Source organism: Pituophis catenifer, unplaced genomic scaffold (genome assembly GCF_029215685.1).
Source record: "Pituophis catenifer annectens isolate HBS135680 unplaced genomic scaffold, rPitCat1.0.hap2 SCAF_1, whole genome shotgun sequence".
NCBI classification, from domain to species: Eukaryota; Metazoa; Chordata; class Lepidosauria; order Squamata; family Colubridae; genus Pituophis; species Pituophis catenifer.
This window is the reverse complement of record NW_027256881.1, coordinates 267,220,961-267,247,420: the sequence shown is the minus strand read 5'-3', so window position 1 is coordinate 267,247,420 and position 26,460 is coordinate 267,220,961. Positions and strand designations below refer to the sequence as shown.

The window sequence follows — 26,460 nt, the reverse complement described above, 5'->3', positions numbered from 1 at the left end:
ATCCAATAAAAAATTAACTTTAGCTTTAAGACAAGTATATGATGCAATATTAATTTTACACATATTAATTTGATTACACAAGAAAATTATGTGCAAAATTATTTTATCCAGGATTTGCATTTATCTTCTCATTTTCAAGAAAATACTGAAGATTATAATTTTATTATTTTCTGTTTCTTTGAAGTACTTCTCACCCAATGGAAGGAAGGCTTACATATATCAAATCTCAATCAGGGATAGGAGTTCATTACTGCATGTTAATAAAATGTTTCATAAGCATAATGCAACCCAGACATGAGAATTCCGTGGACCATTGATTTGATATATGTAAGCCTTCCTTCCACTGGGTGAGACCTACTATTTTGCTTTTTAAAAACCAGAAGCTCAGAAGTAAATTCTGCTGCATTACTGATAAGTTTAATTTGAGGAAGTTATTGAGCAGAAAGTGATAGAACTCTTTTGTTCTATCTTTTGTTCTGTTTCATCATTGGCATTTCCAGATCAAAGCTAATGCAATCTATTTAATGACAGTATGAGTGCAGTCAGATGGTCTTACCATTTAAAATTTGTAAAAATCATTTTAGCTACCATTTCAGCACTCACAAAATTTTATCACTACATCATACTGTATGCTGTGACAGGATATTCTTGAATTCTTGATTCTTGTGGAAATTAAAAATTCCAATATTATGACTACATATAGCAATGTCAGATCCCTTTGGTTCTGCTCAAACATAAGTGAGCCACAGTTTAAGCTGAATAGAAGCAATCTGACACACTTAAGATGGTAATATAATTCACAAAATCCCTCATCTGGATGACATTCCAGCATTTTTGAAGTACTAAAGAAGGCTATTCACAATATTCTGGATTACTAACATTAGACCCATTATTATGTTCAAAGATATAATCTGAAGGACAGATTATCAGATAGTCTACACAATTTTACCTTAGCATTGTAAGAACAAACTTTGAATAACTGGGTTGCCATGCTCTTGGTAGACTCCCTTCCACAAACAAAATCATCTGCAGACTGCAAATTCCTACTTTGCTACTATTGTTATGAGAACCTACATGAATTATAAAAATATAGTTTGAACTTGGCTTATTTTTATTACAATTGTGATTTTGAAATCTGCTTTGGTTCAAATGACCCAGTAAATTGTGATTAATCAAAAATAGAAGCAAAATCTGGATCACCGCACAGATTAGATGCCATGCTTGTCTTAGTATGATTTAACATTACATTCAAATCTGTACTTTTGTAGTTGGGATTTTTGTTGGAATGCATTCCAAATTAGGCATAAAAAGAGCATAGATACCTTAATTTCAAAATCAGCAGTATTTTTAAAAATTACTTAAGTAAATATATCAACCAGAATGTTGCAATCTAAGATTTTAATACCCTAGGAGTTATCATTATATAATTTTATATATTGCAACAAATATATAATGTATATGCAACAAAATTTCCTTTACAAATGCTAAATCACAAACTAAATTTCTTAAATCAAGTAGAAAACGATTAGGATTTTATAATGCTTTGGGCTTCATTCTGAAAAGGACACCTCAACATAAAAGCAACATTAAGTGCAATTAACTAAAGTAGCTGTATGATCCACAGAAAACCCACCTGCTTCAATGAATCACTAACATGGGCCACATTTGCACTACAAAGCAATTTTATTGAAATGAATTCAAAGCTATGTGCAGTGCAGCTCTGATAAATTTATTAAGATTAAAATACAGCAGCCTCCATAGTGTACTAAACTCTAATCTTATTGCAAAAACAGGATAAAACAGCTCCAAAGCTATGATGATCTTTTGAAAAAGGCAGAATTGGTGCAAAGATTAGAAAAGTGACTTTTAGAAAATAGAGGACTTGCATAAAGTGAGTCTAAATAACTTCCTAACATATGGATATCTTATTCATTAATTCCAAAAAGGATATTACATCAGTGAATTAAACATTTTCACTTATTTACTGGATTTACAGGCAAAATTTAATATAAAAATCTACTGGGTATTTAATAATGTGTTCCTACGCACGTTTAGATAAAAGCAAGCCTTGCTCAAACAAGTATTACATAAACATAAAAGCTGTTCTTTCAATGAGTTGAATGTTTAAAGTTATTCATTACACTCCCCATAATACAGCAATCTAAGAAGTGTTCTGCTGCTTCTCTTCCATCACAGCTATCTTTTCACATTTCCTATCATTTTAGAAACACCTGGCAAGATATTTAAACTAGTTGTACAGTTCTTTTGATTGTGATTGATTACTAACAGTTTAATGCACAATTGCACAGACTGTAGTTTTTCTATCTAGTGGTAGGAGCATGTAGCGAACAAAGTTCCATTCTGAGTATTTCAACCAGCAGAAACTGATGGAGGATGAATTTTGTTCCTTCCCCTCCTCTCACAATTGTCAATACCACTTCATTCACTGCTCTGTGGGATCTCTATTCTTTGGAATAAAGACAAAAAGAGACTCAAGAGAGGATTTCCTTTCCTTTAGGTATTGACCTTGCTCCCATCCCCTTCGGAGTAATGTCCATAGCAATTGGGGGGGGGGATGATCAGTGTTAGTACATCACATCAGGACTTCAGCAGGTTGGGATATTCAATGAGAGCAGAACCCCTTTTCACTATTACCAGCTCCTGTAAGAGCAGTCAGTGTCAAGTTTTAACCAAAGATTCATAAAGCCAGCATGAGTTATTATAAAGTTTGCTCCGATAAATACTAACTTGGGAGCAAGTCTCATGGTCTAGCCTAGCTGTTCGTCCTTAAAAAGGTAGGGCCTTGATGTTGCCAAAAGGACTCAGGGCACGTCGTACCGTTAAATCTAAAGGTTTCGAAGTTAACACATAAAATAACGCTGTTCTTTTAAGTTATCAACTCGGTTCTTTTCTTTTCACTAAGTCTAGAGGCGGCCCACCGCCGTTCGTCGATAACTAAACTAAACTAAAAAAGAAAAAGAAAAAAAAAGCTTTTAATAAAACGTGCCGAAAGTTTCAACACTTCCGTTCACAGAGGCGTCCCCCCAGCTTCCCGGGGCCCGAGAAAGAGTGAGAGAGAGATCGCATTTTCATCCTGCGTCCGCTTCTCCACACGGAGAGGAGGAAGGACCAGCTAAAATGGGGGAGAAAGGAAGAGGCGCGCGCGTGCACCCACACGGACAGCGAGGGCTAAGCGACTCGGGCGGGCAAACAAACAGCCGGGCCTTTGTGCAGCAGCCTTTCACACAATGAGACTCCCTCTCCGGGAAGCCTGGCTGCCTCTCGCCGCCGCCATGTTGGGTCCGGGCCGGCTCCATGTGCAGAGGGGGGGGGAGAGGGAAAGAGAGTACGAAGAGAAAAGAAAAAAAAGGGGGGGGGGCGAGAGCTCAAGTCTCCGGTTAGCCGGTTTGGAATCGGCGAGGGAGGGTGACGGGAAGAAAGGCGGGCCAAGAGGACGCGGAAAGCGCGTTCAGTCCTGAAGGAAAAGCCGCCTCTCCGCCCCTCCGACTAGAAACAAAAGAGCAGGCGGGGAAGCGCAAGGAAAGGGAAAGTCTTTTCAGAATCACCTCAGTTACCGCCACTCGCTCCAATCAACGTTAATTCCCACCCTCACAACTCCCGGGAAAGGGGAAGGGGGAGGGAAGGAGGATGGGGGGGGAAGGGGAGAGAGAGAGAGAGAGACCCAGCATCCGTACCTTTTTCTTCTCCAAATTGCGCAGCTTCTTATCGATGACACCCAAAATCTGCTTCATGGCCTCCGTCTGCACCGAACTCGTACTACCACCCGAAACCGCTGCCTGAGAAGCCGCCGCCGCCGCCGCTACCGTTGCCTCGTTGCCCGCTTTACTGCCGCTACTCGCCATCGCGCTGCTGGTGGCCGAGGGCATCGCTTACTGAGGGAGAGAAGAACAACGCGTTACGGGATTCGGAGGGAGGGAGGAAGCGAGAAAAAGGAAGCCCAGCCGACGGGACGGCAGAAGGGACAGACGGCGGGGAGACGGAAAACGCGTCCCACCGGAACGCCTTTCAGTCTTCCAATGCCTCTTTTATCTCACGTCCCGTCCCCCCCCCCCACCATCCTCTCTCCCCGCGCGCGCGCGCGGCCAGTTCTGACCCGGACCGCACCTGTCAGCGCGCGCCCAACGATCCTAACCAACCTGATTGATCCTTAAAGGTCCGACCGCAACACCGCGGGCGCGTGCTCGGCACCCACGTGATTGGCAACGCGCGGACATCCCTCGCTTTCACATTCCTCCCCCACCCCCACCCCTCCCTCACCCACAGCCGCCGCCGCGGCGATCAACGGTCTTCCCAGAACCGCTCTTCTTTACTTCTTCTTCCTCCCGCTCACCGTGAGAGATGCGCGCGCCCGCGTGCGTGTGTGTGAAGAAATGGAAGATGGGAAGGCACCAGGAAAAAGACTCGGTGGTCTCTACGCAGGGGGAAACGGCGGCCTCTGTCCGCGCGAGCCCGGCCACTTACACCGCTACCTCTGCACCGAGTTATGGGGGGGAAAGGAAAAGACCAAAGGAAGGCCGCGAGAGCGCGCGCGCGCGGGACCGGCAGGGGGCGAGCGGTGGAGGGGGTCCTCATTTCATAGAGGTGGCGGTAGCGAATGCCGGAATCGCTTCATCAAACTAACCTCGTGCTAGCTTCATAGCCTGCCTTCGTAAAAGCCTCAGTCTTAGGGCACGAGTTTGTTTTTTTTTTCAGGCGCGCCGAGGCCACCTAGACCTTCGGCGCCGTGGTTAAGAGGAGCGACTTAGGCGGCGTCCAAGATTCCGGGAGGCGGGACTGTGGTGGGCCAAGTCGAAAAGTGGTATTTTGGCGGGGGAGCCCGTGACCCGGTTGTGGTGGGAAGGGCGGTTGGTTGGCTGTCTAGAGAAGCTCATTTCCCTGGATTTGGGAAATTTCTAAGGTTCGTAGAGCAGAACTGCTTTCCCCGATAAGTTATTTGTTAACTCTTGACTCTGGAGGAGCAGGAAAGTTCGAGGTCAGGGCAAGTTTTTTTTTCTTGGCAGTAATTCCGGGGTTTTGAAAACCTACAAAACTTTATGTGGTTCTTGTAGAAGGGCGTGAGGCAAAAAAAAAAAAAAAAAAGATTTAGTCCGCCAAGGCTATTGCTGTTGCGTTGGTGTTGGTAGCAATTAAATGCAAATACTAATTTCCATATTGCTTTAGCACCCTCAGCATAAAGATTTAAACACGCCTAAAGCACTGTGAAGCGGTATATAAGTCTAAGAAGTGCTATGGCTGTTTGAACATTCTGAGCACTTTATAATAAAGTCACAAACACCATTCAGAGTAACAGATAATTTGGGCAAAGATATGCTTATTTCAGGGACGCGGTGGCTCAATGGCTAAGACGCTGAGCTTGTCGATCGAAAGGTCGGCAGTTCAGCGGTTCGAATCCCTAGTGCCGCGTAACGGGGTGACCTCCTAGCTTCTGCCAACCTAGCAGTTCGAAAGCACGTAAAAAAAATGCAAGTAGAAAAATAGGGACCACCTTTGGTGGGAAGGTAACGCCAAAGGTGTTCCATGCGCCTTTGGCATTTAGTCAAGCCGGCCACATGACCACGGAGACGTCTTCGGACAGGGCTGGCTCTTCGGCTCTGAAATGGAGATGAGCACCACCCCCTATAGTCAGGAACAACTAGCACATATGTGCGAGGGCAACCTTTACCTTTACCTATGCTTATTTCAGAAAAGAATGGTGAAATCTAAAATTTAAATTTTTATAAGAAAGTATGGTTCGAAATGATGAGCTTGGGGTAATCATTTTATTTTTATTTATTCCTATGTCAGTGAAGATGATTATGTGCCGGTATAATCATTTTGAAGTCCTAGCAACCACATATATACATTTTCTGTATCACAATTTATCCTTAACCTGTTCTTTCAGGTCTCTCAATGGTGCGCTCATCACCATGGTAACCGAATTCATCCATCCCATAAAATGATAGGTTTGGGAAACAATAAACAATTTTGTTACATTAGTGGAAAAACTGAATAAAGTGCTATATTTTTCAGGCCTGCATCAGTTTTAAAATTTCTTCAGTGTTGAAACCATGATAGCAAGTGTCTTCAAGAACTGATTACTTTAAATCTGAGATTGTTGCAAGGATAAAAGGATATTATGTGTAATAACTTTTAACAGTTATATGGCCTGCATGTTTCCAATGGTTTTTACTGAAGTTGAAAGAGCTGTGCTGACTAAAGATAAAGCAAGGAGGAATGTGTAGATGGTGGGAATAAAATTATAGATAGTATCAAATAGAGACCTCACTCATAAGCAACATAATTGCTTACAATTGCTCCCTAAATAAACTTCTGTGAGACTTAATTTCCAAGATTCAAGGCATTCTCCAAACCACAAGCTTCACCACATTAGATTCTTGTTATATTACTTTTAATTAATGGGGATGGGGAAGGTCTTTTAATTTCAGTACCTTTTTAAAAATGTCACTCAGAATAAAAGAGCATTGGAACATAAAATGACTTAGGCCAGTATTGGCAAACCTTTTCAGCACCAAGTGCCAAAATGGGAACACATGTGTGGCATGTGCGCTGGCCACCTGGTCTTCCAGTTTCTAGTACATATGCGCACGTGAAGGCCAGCTGGCCGGTGTGCATGTGCATGCCGGAAACCGGAAGAGTGTCAGTGAAGTGCCCCCGTAGCCCGCCACTGAGAATGAGCCAGTGCAGCCCTCCCTCCTCCCGCCACTTCTGCCAAGGGAGTGCAACTAGCCAGCACGTCTCTTACCATGGCACCAGACAGACGTTCTTCCGGCGCAGACTCCGCTCCTGTACAGCCCCGCCGCCCCAGAAGAGCGGCAGTGGCAGAACGAGGGGCAAAAGCAACTGGCTAGCCGGGGCCTCGGGCGGTTCTCATGCTGCTGTTTCCAGCCGGGATGCTGGAGGAGAATCTCTGCCGCCCCCCGCCCCCCCTCTCCGCACACCGGCTGGTCGCTCCTGCCCCTCACCCTGAGGCTGCCACTGATGCTGTTCTGGGGCGGTGGGGCTCTGCAGGAGCTGAGTCCACATGGGAGGAACATCTGTCCAGCGGGAGGGTAAGAGACATGCCGGCCCAGAAGCAGTTGCACTCCCTTTGCAGAAGTGGCGGGAGGCAGGGCTGTGCTGGCTTGTTCTCAGTGGAGGGTGTTGGTGATGGCGGTCCTCGTGTTGCCATGTCTGGCCGGGATGCTAGAGGAGAAGAAGGAAAAGCCTCTGTTGGGGAGGCGAGCTGCCCCAGGAGGGCCGGAGGAGAGTGCAGTTCTTCATGCATGGAGACGCCACCGAGGGCCCTTTTAGGACAACTCCAAGGTTCGCTCCTGCCCCTCACTCTACTGCTCTTCTGAGCCAGCCAGGCGCTCTGGACCGCAGATGCACATCGGTGCCACAGGCTGTAGGGGTGGGGCTGTGCAAGAAGCCGGCTCAGGCGGGGAGGGAGGGAAGCCCCGGCCTGGCTGACAGCTCTGCTCCCCTAGGAAGCAACCACCAGGATCCCCTCTCCACCTCTTTAGGCATGTGAGCTGGTCTTTGTGCACACATGCATGCCAGAAACTGGAAGATCCTTTTCCCGGCGCATGCATTCGTGCTGGACAGCTGCTCTTCTGATTTCCGGCGCTCCCGCACGCATGCCAGCTGGCCGGCACACCAGAACCCAGAAGAGCAACAGGCGATGGCCCCGCGTGCTCAGAGAGATGGTTCTCCGTGCCACTTCCGGCACGCGTGCCATAGGTTTGCCCTCACAGACTTAGGCTTTAACCAAGCACTCTTGTGAGGCAACTTATTTCATGAGAACAGATAGTCAAAGGCTGCAATTCAATGCATGTTATATCTTCCTATTATATGTATGTTTTTCAGCATCAGATATTGCAGCAATATAGGTGGCATCTACCCCACTTTTGATACACTTTTGATATAATCAGCCATGGTATCCTCCTGGAGTACTGTACTGTAAAGAATTTAGAGGATGGCCATGACAGGGAGGGGAGATTCCCTAGAAAGGCAATTCACAGTAAGCATGGTTTAAACCCATATGAAGGTAGATATTTATGAAGTAGTGTAAGACAGGCACCCCCTAATTCTCATGAAGATAAAAGAGGGAAGAAGGAAGCACATTCAGATTTACAACATTCTATTTTTATAGTAATTCTGATAAGTTTTTGTTCTGTGGTACGGAAGCTACTTGGAATAGTATGAAATAATTACCTTACAAGTTGCCGAGCATAGATTTTTCTTGTTTGTTTTGTTTGTTTGTTTTTATTGCTATAATACACATAAAAGAAAGGAAAATGCAATTGGATATAAAACAGTACATTTTATCCTGACACAGATAGCTTCTGTGGAAACTGCAGAGAGAGGCCAAAAAGAGAAAAACCATGTCCTGCCAGCCTGAAAGAGTCAAGCCTAGCAGCCATCTAATTACTTAACTACAAAGGGAGTGTGAGTGGGTCAGAATCTAGATATAGCTGTGCACACTTTGAGACTATTAACTCCACATACCTCCAGAAGAGAAAGTGAGTTAACTTTAAAATGTTTGGACAGATGCAAATAAATAAATTAGTTTATTGTTTTATTGCCATGTCACTACTGCTTATCAGAAGGGCAGAAGGGAGGTCGGAAAAAAGAATTCAGCTCTTCTAGCTGCTATAATTAAATACTACCATAATTACTTTACATGCTTGAAAATGAAACAACTTGATCATAAAAAAGGGGAATTCACAAGAAAGTACTTTGTTATCAATAGAAGAGAATATTTATAGCTCAGGGTTGAACTAAGGGGCCCTCGGTGCTCTCTGAGCTCAGTTGTTATCTCATAGGTAACATCTTCAGTGCTAGAAGGGAGTGGGGTTTGCTGAGAGAACAAAAAGGCTAGCGAAGCTGAGAGAGCACCAAGGATTCCCAAGCATTCTGTATTTGCTGTTGGATCAATTCCCATGAATTAATTAAACCATTGTGTCCAGGTTATTAAAGAATGCATGAATGAAAAAAAATTATTGTATGATGCAACAAAGAGTGGAATTGAAAATTTACATGTGGGAGACCCAGATAGCTATGTTTGATGGAGAAAACATTTATGACAAGGTATGCATATTGGTAGATTTATTATAGATGGTAAATCAGTGAAGACATTTTTAGCTGTGCAATATTGATAGTAAACATTCTGAATGAATATTAGCATTAAAATATGTTTTCAACTATTCTAAGATAAGATATTATCCCATGGTCAAAGTTTAATGTTGGATTTAAAAATTGAGCTCATATACTGTATTTTATAATCATGTTTACTTTCCCCTTTTTCCTTTTTATTTGTTCTTTTGTAATATTTTGTTCTTTATTCTAAAAAAATACAGATAAATATGTCACATGAAAAATACAAAAAGAAATTCAGTGCAGTAGGAATTGATTACTCAACTATATGTGGAGAAAAAAAGATGAGATGGGATCAGGAATGAGAGTGTGATGAATGAATGTCAACTGAATGCAAAGGTGAGTGACCAATGTGAATGAAATTCAGTGAGGTCATTTGGTCATAATGAGAGAATGAATGAAAATAAAATTGCAAAACAAACATATAAAGGAAATATGATGGAAGAAAGAAGTTCTAGAAATCATGATTTGATAGAGACCATGAAATCCCTCAAAAGGAGTGAGAGCTTGAAGAAGCTAATGGAATAGTTTACGAGGCTAGAATGATAATGAGAGGTATTGAGAGGTATGCTGAATAGTGTAGGTAGAAACTAGATTTAGGTTGCTTTCTCTCCTTTTTATTTCTTCCTTTTCTCTTTCTGTATCTCACTATTTCATTGAACACTGCAGTGTGCTTATTGTAGAGCTAACTTTGAAAAATATGTACAAGTTATAATTGGTACATGTTGTAACAGCTAAGATCCTACTCAGGAGAAGGTACAGGAATAGAGGTGGATTTCAGCAGGTTCTGACCAGTTCTGGAGAACCGGTAGCAGAAATTTTGAGTAGTTCGGAGAACCGGTAGTAAAAATTCTGACTGGCCCCGCCCCCATCTATTCTCTACCTCCCAAGTCCCAGCTGATTGGGAGGAAATGGGGGATTTTGCAGTAACCTTCCCCTGATTGGGGAGGGAATGGAGATTTTACAGTATCCTTTCCCTGCCATGCCCACCAAGCCATACCCACACCACTACCGAACCGGTAGTAAAAATTTTTGAAGCCCACCACTGTACAGGAATCATATGAAGTTTGTATTAAAAGATCACCAGTGATTACCAGTTACCAAGCATAATGTAAGTTGTTTCCCAGCTGATTCTATATCCACAGGAGAGACCTTTTAGCAATGCCCTCACCATTAGAAACCTATATCTCTGAAATGCAATAGTCTTCTAGCTCCCAGGTTGTAGAAGAGAGACCCTCAAGAGCGGCTTTCAGCCTTTTCTCTCTGTCTCTCCCCCCTCCCCCTCCCTCCCTTTTTTTCTTGCTCTCTCAGAAAATACCTAATAGCAAATGTTTCATTAAACCTACAATTTAGAAATGATTTAATATCTTTTTATGGTGCTTTTTAATCTATTAATTTATATTGTTTTTATTTTTAAACATCATTAGTCACTTTGAATATAAATGTAAATAAATGTGAAATAAAATATATGTAAATAAAATTCACTAAGATATATATTGTAAAGAAGCTTTATAACAAGGAATATTTTTTTCTTTCAAAATTTCAAAATCTAAGATCTTCAATGAAACTAAATATTTTAACAAGCATTTGATCATTGCCAAAAGATCCTGTGAAGGCTACTAACTTGGATTCCTTGAAATACTGTGTATGAAAAATCATGCTATCAATGCCTATAAATCATGATGGCTGATTATTACCAGTACATCTGCCAATTTCAACTGATGAGTTTTTTGAGTGAAAAGATGCTCTTTATTTATGTCTTCTGATGAACTTTCCACTGGCAATGGTAGGCCATTGTGGTAATAGAATCCCAAATTTATCCAGAAAAATTCCTAATGTAGCCTTTACTGTGCTTGTTAACAAAATAATGATTAAATGTGTGACATTTTACATTTCAAGATGGCAGTTTTTTTACCATGGGAAGTATTTTATACTTTCACCTTAATTTGTTAAGTAATTATATTTTTCATTTGCATATTATTTAAACCTGAGATTACTTCTTTTTTTACCTTTGGTAAGTATGCAGGAAATATAAAGGATAATTTAGTTATTATTATTCATTAATTTGTTGCCCATCTCACCACAAGGTAACTCTAGGCAGTTTACAAGGTTAAAAGCAAATAAAACTACAGTACGTGTGTGTGTGTGTGTGTGTGTGTGTGTGTGTGTGTGTGTGTTGTGGTAAAAAAATTATAAATTATGGTAAAAGGAGGAATGGAACAAAGCATGCTGAAGGTGAGATGGGATCTACTCTTAGTCCATCAGCCACCTCCAGAGAGGCGCTCCTCCATTGGGCCCAAGACAACTGTCAGGGACAGGTTTTCAGGCCCTTATAGAAGGTCAGGAAGATGGGAGCAGATATCACTTCAGGGGGCAAGATGTTGCAAAGGGCAGGAACCACAGCAGAGAATGCTCTTCTCCTGCACCCTGCCAACCGAAATTCCTGATGCCGCCTCTGCTGGCATGGGTGGGTGAGCAGAATGGGATGACACGGTTTCTCAGGTAGCCTGGACCCATGCCATGCATGGCTTTATAGCTTTACATGCATGGCCTTTACAGGAAAGGGCCTGCAACTTGGGCGTCCTCCTGGACGCATGGCTGTCTTTAGAAGAGCATATGACGGCCGTGGCCAGGGGGGCTTTCTATCAGTTCCGCCTGATAGCCAGTTGCACCCCTTTCTGGATCAGGACTCCCTACGCACGGTCACTCAAGCACTCGTCACTTCTCGTCTGGACTATTGTAACACTCTCTACATGGGGCTCCCCTTGGGGTGCACCCAGAGGCTCCAACTGGTGCAGAATGCAGCTGCGCCGGGGATTATGGGAGCAACGGGGCGTTCCCATGTGACTCCTCTCCTGTGCGAGCTGCATTGGCTTCCGGTGGACTTCCGGGTGCGCTTCAAGGTGTTGGTGATCACCTTTAAAGAACTCCATGGCTTAGGACCGGGGTACTTACGGGACCACCTTCTGCCACCAATTGCCTCCCACCGGCCAGTTTGCTCCCACAGAGAGGGCCTCCTCAGGGTGCCGTCGGCCAGACAATGCCGGCTGGCGACCCCCAGAGGGAGAGCCTTCTCTGTGGTGGCACTTACCCTCTGGAACAATCTACCCCCAGAGATATAAGTGATCCCAGACCTCCGGACTTTTCGTCGGGCCCTTAAAACCTACTTTTTTCAGTTAGCCGGGCTGTCCTGATTTTATGGTTGGTTTTTAAAATTTGATATTGATTTTAATTGAAATGTTCTAAATTATGGGCCAAACTTTATTTAATTATTTTTAATCGATTTTAACTTTTGTGTACAAATGTTTTATTTTGGCTGTTCACTGCCCTGAGTCGGAAAGGAGAAGGTATAGAAATCTGAAAAATAAATAAATAAATAAATAATAACTAACACCTTGAATTGCAACCAGAAGCAAACCAGCAGTCAATGTAAAACAGTGGTATAATATGTTGGTGTAATAGGGGCCATTCTAGGGACCCCAAAGGCTGCCTGCGCCACTGCAGTCTGCACCAGTTGTAGCTTCCAAATGCTCTTCAAGGATAGCACCATGTAGACCACATTGCATTAGTTCAGACCTAAGATGATTAGGGCTTGAGTGACTGAGCGCAGGGAGTACTGATCCAGGGAAAGCTGCAACTAGTGCACAACATGATGTTGTGCAAAAAGTCTCCTAGTTGCTACACACTCTATAGATGCAATAAGGGTGGGAAAATAATGTTTCACCACTCTTATTTTTTTTTACTTTTTTATTTATTATCAAATTTATATACCGCCCTTCTCCCGAAGGACTCAGGGCGGTGTACAGCCAAAGTAAAAAACATAGATACAAACGTTAAAAACAATTTAAAAAGATATATATATGTTTGGCCCATAATTAAAAGAACAATGACAAACCTATTAAAAACATTTTAAAAAATGTTAAGCCAGCCCGGCTTGCTGAAAAAGAAAGGTCTTCAGGGCACGGCGGAAGGCACCGAGGTCTTGAATTCTTCGTATCTCTGCGGGCAGTTGATTCCAGAGGGCAGGTGCCCCCACAGAGAAGGCTCTCCCCCTGGGGGCCACCAGTCTACATTGCTTGGCCGATGGCACCCTGAGGAGGCCCTCTCTGTGGGAGCGCACAGGTCGGTGGCAGGCCATTGGTGGCAGCAGGCGGTCTCAAAGATATCCAGGTCCTATGCCATGGAGCGCTTTAAAGGTGATAACCAACACCTTGAAGCACACCCGGAAAACCACTGGGAGCCAGTGCAGCTCACGCAGGAGAGGTGTTATGTGGGAGCGCCATGCAGCTCCCGTAACTACCCGCGTGACCGCATTCTGGACCAGCTGGCATCTCCGGGTGCTCTTCAAAGGGAGCCCCATGTAGCGAGCCTTGCCGGAGTCCAGGCAAGAAGTGACGAGGGCATGAGTGACTGTGCACAAGGAATCCCGATCTAGGAAGGGCCGCAACTGGCAGATCAGGCGGACCTGATAAAAGGTCCCCCTGGCTACAGCCGTCAGATGTTCCTCCAAGGACAGCTGTGTATCCAGGAGGATGCCCAAATTGTGAGCCCTCTCCGTGGGGGCCAAAGACTCGCCCCAAATACAGTGATGGAGTCAACTGACTATATCGGAATGCCGGAAACCACAGCCACTCAGTCTTGGATGGGTTGAGCCTGAGCCTGTTCCTTCCCATACAGATCCGCACGGCATCCAGGCACCAGGACATCAATTCAAGGGCATCATTGGGGTGGCTCGGGGTGGAGATGTACAGCTGGGTGTCATCAGCGTACTGGTGGTACTTCACCCCGAAGCCACGGATGATCTCACCCAGCGGCTTCACATAGATGTTGAACAAAAGGGGCGAGAGAACCGACCCCTGAGGCACCCCACATATGAGGTGTCTCGAGGTCGACCTCTGCCCCCCTGCCAACACAAACTGCAACCGGTCCGAGAGAAAGGAGGAGAACCACCGTAACACGGTGCCCCCCATCCCCAACTCTTCCAACCAGCGCAGCATGATATCATGGTCGATGGTATCAAAAGCCGCTGAGAGATCTAACAGGACTAGAACAGAGGAGCAACCCCTGTCCCGAGCCCTCCAGAGATCATCTACCAATGCGACCAATGCCGTTTCTGTGCTGTACCTGGGCCTGAAGCCTGACTGGAATGGATCTAGATAAGACGTTTCCTCCAGGTATTGTGGAAACTGTCATGCGACCACACTCTTAACAACCTTCGCCACGAAGCGAAGGTTAGAGACTGGACGGTAGTTGGCTAATACTGCCGGGTCCAGGGAAGGCTTCTTGAGGAGAGGCCTCACAACCACCTCTTTCAAGGCCGTGAGGAGGTAACCCTCACTCAATGAAGCGTTGATAATTCCCTGGAGCCAACCTCCGGGGTAACCTCCCGGGAAGCTAGTACTAACCAGGAGGGGCATGGGTCCAGCAAACATGTGGCCGCACTAAGTCTCCCCAAAGTCCTGTCCCCGTCATCAGGGGTCATAGAGTCAAACTCTTCCCAGATAACATTCTCAAGACTATTCCTCGCCACCCTGCCCGAACATCCCCAAATCTGTGCGATTTTGTCATACTGATATTGTCTGAATTTCTCGGCCCTGCCTTCCAGGGGGTCCTCCCACACTCTCGGATGTAACAGGGAGTGGGTCACCCCAAACAGGGTGGCTGGACGATTATCTGATGATGCAATAAGGGCGGAAAAGTAATTAAACTTTGCCGCCTTTATCGCCACTAGGTAGGTCTTAATATGCGACCTTACCAGTGCTCTGTCAGATTCAGCGAGACTGACCCTCCAACCGCTCTCTAGGCGTCTTTTCTGGCGCTTCATCTCCCTCAGCTCCTTGGTAAACCATGGAGCCCCACGGGATCGGCACTGGGTCAGAGGCCGCAAAGGCATGACTCGATCTAAAGCCCCCCCAGCCACCCGGTCCCTCCCATCCACCGTGCTGATAGTACAACCCTCATTAGGATGACCCTCCATCACCTCCCCAGCCCCTCGTCCTGCACCCTCCAACTGTTACCCCGTGCCGGGCTCGGCTCTGACCCTGGTGGATTACCCCCCCCCATCCCCCTTGGTCGCCCTCCCAGTTCCCTTAAAAAATCATTAAAAGCCCTGATTAAAAAACCCCTCAATCCCCGCTTTAGAACATGCCACCTCTTGGGGCTCCAAAGCCCGTCCTTGAGGTAGGCCTTCGATAGAGTGGAAGGCCACTGCCGCGAGAGGGGAGCATCTCGCAGTGCAAGCAGATCCGCCGAGGTGTAAGCCATATAAGTGTGACGAGGTAGGGGAGAGTAACTCTGGGTGTCAGCAATGGTCCTAGAGGTGGGAGATAGCAATACAGTTGGATATGAGCAAAGCTGGGGCCCCTCACTCTCTCACAGCAATGGGGCGTCCGGATCAAATAGCTGCAGTGCAGGCAGATGGCCACAGCCATTCTCTCACAGCGGCTGGGTGACACAAAGCCAACAGAGTTCAACTCCTTTCCTGCAGATGGAACAGCAGCCATTGTCCAGGACTCTCAGCTTCTCCCTCCAAACCTGCAATCTCCCTTCCCCCAAGCCAAGGCCAAAAGGCGGTAATCGGGAGGCAGGGATAGAACAGCCAGCAGCAAAGAGAAGATAAAGATCAAACGGCAATAAGTCCAAAGAGGGTGGTAGTAAAGTCCCAGAGTCAGAGGTGATGGGGAAAAAAAATGACCCGACCACAAACAGAGAGTCCGGGCAGCAACAGGGGAAGGCCATTTCATAAGGCGGAGAGTGAATCCAAGGGGGAGACCAGATGACTATTCATCAATCCCCCTCTATCATTTCACCCGCCTTTCGATTTTCTGGACCAATTCACCCCCGAAATCATACCCGTCTTCTCAGGAAGACTCTGCCACGCTCTTCCCAGGTCCAGGTCCGTTTAGAGGGATTTTCAGGCCTCAGCTAACAGCTGGGCCATACAGCCCCCAATCCTCAAGTCTGTGCTAAATGTCCGTTTGATGCAGCCTAAGAGCCTCCGGGCGCTGATTTCGACACCATCAGCTTCCCGCACCCCCCTCCGGCAGCCGATCACTTTTCCGGCCGCCATAGCATCATAGGGGGCTTGGATTGCTGGAGACGGTTCCCTCGGCTCTCCATCTGGCTCTCTCAACCCCCTTAACTCCTTCACCTCCTTTGGTCGGGCCACAGAATAGATCGCCCGATCTCCGGGGCATCGCAGCTGCGGAGTCATCCATGAGCCGATCCCAACAAGGGATGGCTCATCTGAACCGCCAGACCTTCGGCATGCCGAACGTGGGGCCCAAGATCGCTAGGTCAGCCTCCAACATTCCCAAAGTCCTCCGTTCTCTCATCGGCCTCACCAGCAAGCCCCTTGGAGGTCCGCCATCTTGGGCATGCGCAGGGTTTATCACCATGAGGTAGGCTTTAATAGTGGCTCTAAGTCATGTCCTGTTGGAGTCACCCTTCATTTTCTTTCAGTGGCGCTCTAGGCATCTCTTAACTCTTTTCGGATCCCATAACTCCTCTGTGAACCACATGAAGCATTGGGAATGATGGATCAAGAAAAGCCACAGAGGCACAATTCTGTCAGATCCCATAGATCTCTATCTGGATGCTGCCATTCTGGCAGGAGGGGTTTTCCTTTATTCCTTTTTCTGCTTTGATGTACCTTTTGGGAAATAGGAGGGGGGGGAAGAATGTGCCTGGGACCATCTGTTTTGTCTCAACACCAGAGGAATGAGATTGTGGTACCTGTTATCACCCTCTCAGCCTGAAGTTCTCACATCTTCGCACCTTGGGATTGGCTTACAGTTGAACTGGACATTGGGAGGGGTCTCGAAAGAAGCGATTTAACCTAACACTCTGGCGCGGGAAATTCAGATTCTGCCTACACAATCTCTGGTATCACTGTCTTCCAATAAAAGCTCTTTTTAAAATGCCTCATGTTTCAAGAGTTCAGCTTTCTTGAGAAGACTGGTGAGGCAGGACCTTACAAAATCTGTCCAAAGCCCCAGCCATCTTTTGATTCCTGGTGGTTACCAAGGCTTTGAGAGGGCCATACAATAAACCCCCTGGGATATCCCTAACCCTAACCCATTTGGGTCTATCAGCCTCAAGGAGGGATTACATGAATGGATCTGGTCTCCCTGAGGAGTGGCATAAGATAGTTTCAAAGGTGTGATCTGACCATAATGGGGATGATGTTAAATCCCCCACCAGATCAAATGTTGCCATTGCTCTGACAAAAAGATTGTGTCTGGTGTGTGACCAGGTCAGGCCCTTGATCAGATTTTCTGCTTTTCAATCAAGTTAATATCCAAAATGGCTTACAATTTCTATGTAATAAGTAAATTCATTGAAATCATTAAATCTACTAAGCCAAAACAAACATGAACATTATTGAACTCTAGGGAATAGTATAGTGAAAACTCTTAATATTTCAAGAAGCAACAAAATAGTGGAAAAAGTAAACTCTAATCTTAAAATCTATTTAATATATGAAGTTTTAGCATCCATCAGCTGAAAAAATAGAGGAGTACAACTGATAGCCACGAGAAAACTATTCCAAAATTTGGATTAGAGAAAGATAGTTTAACTGTCAAAAGCTAATAATAATTGCTATTTTCAATCAGTTTTCAAAGATTGTCCCCCATGAGTTTCAAAGGGCAGGTTAATTATTCTTGTATACAATATTGCAGTCTGCAAACAGGCCCACCAAGAAGCCTGTTCAGCCATTGTTCCTGGGACAGTATAAAATCTTTCATCTGAAGCGTCATCTTTTGTATATCTTTCTCTGGATCAGTGAATCAGTAACTAGCAGCACACTATTTATCAGAATTATACTCAAGTCTATTGATCTTCAGCACTTACTGAAGACAAAGTCTATTTGAAAATAATTCCATATCTGTGGTTACAATAGATAATGAAAATCTCCCCTGCTTCTGTTGCTTTCTTTTCTTTTGCACCAGAAAAAAAATGTTTAATTCCTCTAGACTAGAAGAATATTTTTATTCTAGATAGATAAACATTGCATGTGTTCAGCTACCTTAAATGACTGAACTGTATTGTTACATCCTTCATTCAAACTGACCCCATTTTTTAAAATATTCTGTAATGCAAGTTATTTGCTCTACTTTTTTTCAGAAGTATAACTTTAAATTATAAGAATTGGATAATAGTTTTCCCAGGGCTTTATAATTTTATGACATTACACATACAGGAATGTGATAATACAGGTAATCCTTAACTTACAACAGTTCATTTAGTGACCGTTCAAAGCTACGATGGCACTGAAAAAAGTGACTTATGACCATTTTTCACATTTATGACCATTGCAGCATTCTCCGTGGTCAGGTGATCAAAATTCAGATGCTTGGCAACTGACTCATGATGGTTGCACTGTCCCAGAGTCACATGATCATCTTTTGAGAAGTTCTGACAATCAAAGTCAATGGGAAAGCCAGATTCACTTAACAACTGCAGCAAGAAAGATTGTAAAATGGGGCAAAACTCCTTTAACAAATGTCTCACTTAGCGATATGATTTGGGACTCAATTGTGGTCATAAATTGCAGGACTACCTGTAATGGTACACACAAAGCAATTTACATTTGTCAACCAATTGTAAACTTTTCCATATGTCAGAGCTTCAACAGAAACATAAAAATAAATCATTTCTGATAAGTAGATGAGGCAGATATAAGTTTCAATAAAAACACAGTTAAATGGCATGGTTAAAGTTTAATCTCATACATACTTCCAGGAAAAATAACAGTATCTTGCTACATTTCTCTGAACTATCATGTGATAGAGGCCAGTACAGCTTTAGTCTTGCATGAATACCAGTATTATTTGAATAGATTAGAATATCAGTGTGATTGATTATGGCATTGTACATGAACCTAGATAGAACCTAACCAAACCCTTAATGAGAAGTCCCCAGTCCATGAAAGAGATCAAGCTTAGATTATTCTTAGTGCCTGTTAAAGTAATATATAGTAGTGTATACCAGAGGTGGGTTTCAGCAGGTTCTGACCAGTTCTGGAGAACCAGTAGCGGAAACTGGCCCCGCCCCTATCTATTCTCTGCCTCCCAAGTCCCAGCTGATCAGGAGGAAATGGGGATTTTGCAGTAACCTTCCCCTGCCACACCCATCAAGCCACGCCACCAAGCCACGCCCACAGAACAGTTAGTAAAAAAATTTGAAATTCGCCACTGGTGTATACTCCTAAAACTCTTGTTACTATGATGTTTAGCTGGGTGAAATGGTGCATCATAGGGTGACAGGTTTTGAACCAATGCCCCTCAAATGGAATAATTTACAGAATGTTTTGAAATTCTGGGAGCCACCCATGGCTCCCAAGTCATTGAAATTTGGAGAAGTTGTGGCTGCTTCAGTGCTACTGGTGGCTGCTGTTATGATTACAGCACGTTATCATATTCAATATTCTGTGACTGTTTCCCAGTCAGTCTCACAATCCCTCCCTCCCTCCCTCCCTCCCCCACTCAGCAGCACCCATTTACCTGCTTGTTGGAAAAGATAGAAGAAAGGAGAGGGAGATTTCCAATGCTCCCTGCCAGAAACTCAATGGGGAAGCCAGCTGGAAGTCAGAAGTTGTTCCTGCTCCCACTGTTTTTTGCCCGCCCTTGTTCATTCTGTTTCTCGGTTTAGGTAAGGAAATACCTCTGAAATTATGAACCAACATGGCATGGGTTGCCTAGTAATTTTTCTCTTATTCAACAAATCTATCAAGGGCTTGTACCAGGTGGACAAAATCTGTACACATTACTTGGAGAGAACAAAGGTGACTGGAACAGGAACAATACAAATAGAACAGGAACTGACAACAGAGAGCAGCAAATTTCATAGTTTTTGGCTAATTTAAGGATTGAAGGTGAGCACTTCAGCTCAACAATGGGGAAAGCTCTATTTATTTACAATGTTTTGTTTGTTGCCTCTTCCTGTTACTCTATATATCAATGTCCAGAACAGATTATTTTTAAAAAATTGTAAAACATTTTTTAAAAAAAAAAATAAAATTTGCCTTAATTTTTTAAACTTTGTAATGTATCACACCATTGCAATTGGATTACATAACCATATCCCATGGATAATAATTCATAATAATTCATATTTTAACCCAAGACTCCCAAAATGGATTCATTTTCCTAGAGTCCACCGATTATTTATTTTGTCTCAAGATTTAAATGCTGATGCAGCATTATTTTAATTGACTTCAGTTACTTCTTCAGAAGAGAGCATTTTCTTCAGAAGTTGCTGAATATGAACATTAATCTTCTGTGGAGCCTTTTATAAATCTATACTGTGACTGAAAGCCATATTTTATCCTAATTTATAAATACATTTATAAGTAATGTAAAACGGGCTCAACTGACCTTATCGGTGCTTTAGATATATAATTAGTTCTGTGAGCCTAATAGAAATAGGCCAGAGTGAATTTGTCTTTCAGAAAATGAAAATGTTTCTGCCTTCAGGAAAAAATAATAATTTGCAGAATATGTAGCATTGAAATGGTTTTGCTTAACTTTTTAGAAAATGTGGATAAAGCCTCAGGAAAGTAATGGAGATGTGCCTACTATTAATCATGCCTAAAACAATAAGGGAATTTGTTATTACTATCTACACTTGTTCTTAGCTTTAATCTGTCTTTTTGATTTGAAGCTGTCAGATTTACAGAAGTGGGTTATTTTTTTTTCGGAGTGTTTCTCTGCTCAGAAATTAAATTAACCACTTTCTGTTACAATAATGGAGATCAGTCAGATTTTTTTAAAAAGAACTCTCTTCTCAGAAAATTGTTTGAGAAAAAGGGCATAAACAAGTTAATAGATTTATAACAGCGGCCTGTATAATTAGTGATTGGGTCAGATATGAATATAAGCCAAAATCAAAAGGTCATTAGATGGCTTAAATAAGTAACGATCTCTTGCACTCTTAAGTTCACACTTTTCTTCTCAAACAATCCAGATTCACATGCAGCATATGTCTTCTAACAGTATTAATTAGATGCCTAGAAACTAGAAGGAATTAAAAGCAAATTTTAAGTACAGAACTTAATTGCCTGTATCTTGTTGAATTTGAATATTGGGGAAAAATACTAAAATGCATTATGCCTTTTTGCCACTAGAGGGTGATTAGACTCTGCAAGGACAGAGTTGCACACTTACAATGGCACATGTACAGTATAATAATTTATGTGTTGGGTCAATTGCAAGTTATAAATTAGAAATATGGCAGGGTTGGGCATCCTCCTTCCTAGTGACATTTGGCACCGCTTTCCTTTTAAGTGTACGCTATCATACCTTTTTCCAAAACCTAATATTAAATAGTAGAAAAATTGACTATTAAAATTATTTATGTACAACAGTATTTAGCAAACACTTATATTATTGTGTTTGCTAAATATTGTGGAAATATATTTCACAAGTATATTTTCATCTAAATCTTTTATAAAAATTTGGAATATTTATAAATAAATAGAATAATATATAAAATATATGGTTAAGCCATGGTATTACAAGTACAATATGCGAGATTTAACAAAAAGAATAAGAATATATTTGCAATCTTAATCATAAAAATAACAAGTCTGGTTAGTATTAATTGCCCTTTTAATACTGAATTATCTTCCCAGTGAAAAAATTCAGGGTCATATTAAGCTTTTCTTTTCCAATACACATTGAAAAGGGTCTACTGATTTATGCCACTGTCTTCCACTGAACTATGTCCTCTTACTCATTTTATATTGACCAGTTTTATCATTAATCCAAAGCTTGACAGATCCGTCAGCAATTCCCCAAATCTAATTGTTATACTGATTGCTATCTTCAGCTCTTATTTCACTATTTTCTGATGAAACTATTTCCAAGATTTTTCTTTTTTTAAGAAAAAGAACTATAGAAGAAAAGAGTTCCAAAAACTAGCTTAACCTAATGGAAAGACCAAATCCAAATATGTTGGCTGTATTTATTTTCTCACAACGTTTATGAAATAACACATTCTGCAGTTAATGAATGCGCAATTGAAGTTTTCCTATTTCAGTTGCTTGGGAATCATTCAGTTTCTGTTTGTTTTGTTTCACTTTCTCCTGTGTCCAAACAATGGTGTTAGATTGTTGATTGCTTATTGGACAATTGGATTGTTTCCTCTTTATCTCCTGACTTTCCTTTTGTTTTTATTTGTTTGCGTTAAACATTTATATGGCCCCCATCATGTCCAAAATCTGGGCATCTCACAATATAATTTTACTGAAAGCAGTCTTGACCAGTATTAATTAACAAGCAAGATAGTCTTTCTCTCAGCCCAACCTCCTTAATAGGGTTGCAGTTGTAGAGAAAATAGGAAGGAAAGTGTGTTGGATATATTTGCCACCATGAGTTATTTATAAAAATAATAAAGGCAGGAAACAGAAAAGAATAACAGAGTTGGAAAGAACCTTGGAGGTCTTCTAGTCCAACTCCCTGCTTAGGCAGGAAACCCTACACCACTTCAGACAAATGGTTATCTAATTTCTTCTTAAAAACTTCCAGTGTTGGAGCATTCACAACTTCTGGAGGCAAGTTGTTCCACTGATTAATTGTTCTAACTTTCTCCTTAGTTGCTTCTCTCCTTGATTAGTTTCTCCTAAGTTGCTTGTCTCCTTGATTAGTTTCCACCCATTGCTTCTTATCCTACCCTCAGGTGCTTTGGAAAATAGTTTGACTCCCTCTTCTTTGTGGCAGCCCCTAAGATTTTGAAACACTGCTATTATGTCACCCTTAGTCCTTCTTTTCATTAAACTAGACATACTCAGTTCCTGCAACCGTTCTTCATATGTTTTAGCCTCCAGTCACCCAATCATCTTTGTTGCTCTTCTCTGCACTCTTTCTAAAGTCTCAATATCTTTTTTACATCATGGCGATCAAAACTGAATGCAGTATTCCAAGTGTGGCCTTACCAAGACATTATAAGGTAAAGGTTCCCCTCGCACATATATGCTAGTCGTTCCCGATTCTAGGGGGCGGTGCTCATCTCCGTTTCAAAGCCAAAGAGCCAGCACCAGTGGTGAAATCTAAAATTTGTTACTACCAGTTCTGTGGGCGTGGCTTGGTGGGGGCGTAATGTGACTGGGTGGGCGTGGCCAATTTCTTTTTTTTTTTACTTTTAAAACCATTTTTTCTACAACCTCTTTGGCGAAAAGGTTGTAAAAAAATGCTTTCAAAAGGCTCTGACGATCCCAGCTGAGTTGCCTGATCGGCAGAGGCTTTTTTTTCTTTTAAAAGCCTCTTCCGATCAGGCAAATCAACTGGGATCATCAGAGGCTTTTAAAAGAAAAAAAGCCTCTGCCGATCAGGCAACTCAGCTTGGATCGCCAGAGGCTTTTAAAAGAAAAAAAGCCTCTGCCGACCAGGCAACTCAGCTTGGATCGTCAGAGGCTTTTAAAAAAAAGCCTCTGCCGATCAGGCAACTCAGCTTGGATCATCAGAGGCTTTTAAAACCTGAAGAGGTTGTAGAAAAAATGTTTTTAAAAGCATTTGACGATCCCAGATGAGACACGCGATCATCAGAGGCTTTTTTTTTTTTACTTTTAAAAGCATTTTTTTGGCCGAAGAGGTTGTAGAAAAAATGCTTTTAAATTTTTTTTTAAAAAGCCTCTGATGATTGCGCGGCTCAGCTGGACATGGGGGGGGGCAGGGATTTTTGCTACCGGTTCTCCGAACCACCCACCTCCATCGCTACTGGATCAGGTGATCCAGTCCGAACCGGGAGCATTTCACCCCTGGCCAGCGCTGTCTGAAGAAGTCTCCGTGGTCATGTGGCTGGCATGACTAAACAGTGCACGGAACGCTGTTACCTTCCCACCAAAGGTGGTCCCTATTTTTGTACTTGCATTTTTTACGTGCTTTTGAACTGCTAGGTTGGCAGAATCTGGGACAAGTAACGGGAGCTCACCCCTTTATGCAGCACTAGGAGTTATAAAGTGGTATTAACATTTCACGTGATCTTGATTCTATCCCTCTGTTTATGCAAATGTATGTATGCATGCATGCATGTATGTACATATGTATGTATTTTTTGTGCCTTTCATTGTTAAATAAAGTTCTATGATCTATTTAGAATCCTAAGGATACTGTTCTATCTTATTAATCAAAAGAAAGGAACTTGATTCTTTTCGTTCTTGATCAAAACAATTTTTGTGTGTCCTCTGGGTGGCACCAGTGTTTAAATGATAAAATCAATTCATGATCTTAAAAATGTGACAGCTTTCTTTTGCATTTTTATATATTGTAGCTATATATAGCCTGAAAGTCTGACTAGTATATTAAAAGCAGCTTTGTTGAACAGCAGGAAAGCTTTAAGGGTGGAGCTGCTTCCTTATTATTATTCTGGGTATTTGCAGGTTTTTTTTTTGTTTTTTTTTTTTTGCTGTTATATCAAGATGGAAACTTATCAAGCTCATTTGGAGAGTGAGAGGGTGGAGAGAATCCTATCTGGGTTTAGTTAAGAGGCTCATTTGTTTCTAAAAATAATAGTTTTCATTTGGCACAGTAACTTTCTATGATATGTGCACTTTTATTTATTTACTTTCTCTGAATGCCACCCATTTCTGAAGACCCTGGGTGACTAAGATATCAAAATATCAAAATGATCACCAAGCCCCAAACAATACAAAAATAAAAGAAGCAAAAATATAACCAAAAATGGTATCCAATCCATCCACAAACTCCACCTTCAACTAACAACCTTCAGTTACAACCTCTTCCTATGCAAGAGATGCAAAGTAGATCTTCATAATATTCCTAAAGTCTAAGAGAATGGAGCTGACCAAAACTCAGCTAGGAAGGAGTTCCAGATAGTTGAGATGACATCTGAAAACCCTGGATTCTGAGACTCCATCAGGGAAAGATGCTATAAGGATGGGACCTGGATTCCGTTTGGTTTGGTTTGGTTTGGTTTGGTTTGGTTTGGTTTGGTTTGGTTTGGCTTGGCTTGGCTTGGCTTGGCTTGGCTTGGCTTGGCTTGGCTTGGCTTGGCTTGGCTTGGCTTGGCTTGGCTTGGTTTGGTTTGGTTTGGTTGGATGGGCCGAAGAACAGAGGAGGAACAGTCTCTCAGATAAACAGATCTTGAGCCAATCTTAAACTTCTCCTGATCACTCAAGTCCTGGTGACCTGGTCATCTCTTGCTTGGACTATTGCAATGCAATTTACATGAGACTATCCTCAAAGAACATCCAGGAGTTACAGCTGGTGAAGAACACAGTTGTTAGGACACTTTATGGGGCCCTTAGGGTATCCCATGTTACACCACTGTTCCATGAGCTGCATTGGTTGCCAATTTGCTTCCAGGTCCAATTTACAATGTTGGTTATGACTTTTAAAGCCCTTCATGGCATCGGTCCAGGTTATCTGAGGAACTGGACAATGTTCCTCCAGGCCTTCCTGTTCTCTACTATCCTCTGGAGTCCATTTAAGCTCACGCCTACTGCTTCAGTGACTCCATCCAGCCACCTCATTCTCTGTCATCCCGTTCTTCTTTTGCCCTCAATCTTTTCCAGTATTAGGCTCTTCTCCAGTGAGTCCTTCCTTCTCATTAGGTGGCCAAAGTATTTGAGTTTCATCTTCAGGATCTGGCCTTCTAAAGAGCAGTCAGGGTTGATCTCCTCTATGACAGTTTGATCACCTTGCAGTCCAAGGGACTCATAGGAGTCTTCTCCAGCACCACAGTTCAAAGGCCTCAATTCTTTGGCACTCTGCCTTTCTTATGGTCCAACTTTCACAGCCATACATTGCAACTGGGAAAACCAAGCCTTGACTATACACACTTTTGTTGGCAGGGTGATGTCTCTGCTTTTTAGAAAGCTGTCTAGATTTGCCATAGCTTTCCTCCCCAGGAGCAAGCGTCTTTTCATTTCTTGGCTGCAGTCCCCATCTGTAATGATCTTGGAGCCCAGGAAAATAAAATCTGTCACTACCTCCATTTCTTCCCCATCTATTTGTCAGGAATTGAGAGGGCTGGATGCCATGATCCTAGTTTTCTTGATGTTGAGTTTCAAGACAACTTTTGCACTCTCCTTCTTCACCCGTATCAAGAGGCTCTTTAGTTCCTCTTCACTTTCTGCCAGAGTGGTATCATCTGCATATCTTAGGTTGTTGATATTTCTCCCGGCAATCTTATTTCCAACTTTGATTCATCTAGCCCGCCTTTTTCATGATGTGCTCTGCATATAAGTTAAATAGACAGGACGACAGTATATATATACACACATACACACATGTGTGTGTATATATATATGTGTGTGTGTGTGTGTGTGTGTGTGTGTGTGTG

General features: G+C 42.8%; 1 protein-coding gene across 6 annotated transcripts in view; it reads right to left on the bottom strand.

The window, feature by feature from the left end:
• Positions 1-26,460, bottom strand: part of CAPRIN1 (cell cycle associated protein 1) — an 82,766-nt gene that overhangs the window by 43,675 nt on the left and 12,631 nt on the right. For 3 of the 6 annotated variants that reach the window (XM_070935513.1, XM_070935548.1, XM_070935555.1), the window contains exons 1-2: positions 4,352-4,516; positions 3,696-3,893 (exon numbers count right to left, since the gene is read on the bottom strand). In XM_070935513.1, the coding sequence (XP_070791614.1) occupies positions 3,696-3,887 (192 nt within the window). In that variant the 5' untranslated portion in view covers positions 3,888-3,893; positions 4,352-4,516. Of the gene's footprint in view, positions 1-3,695; positions 4,018-4,351; positions 4,517-26,460 lie in introns of those variants that run through there. The other 3 variants (XM_070935539.1, XM_070935531.1, XM_070935522.1) reach the window with 2 other exon arrangements.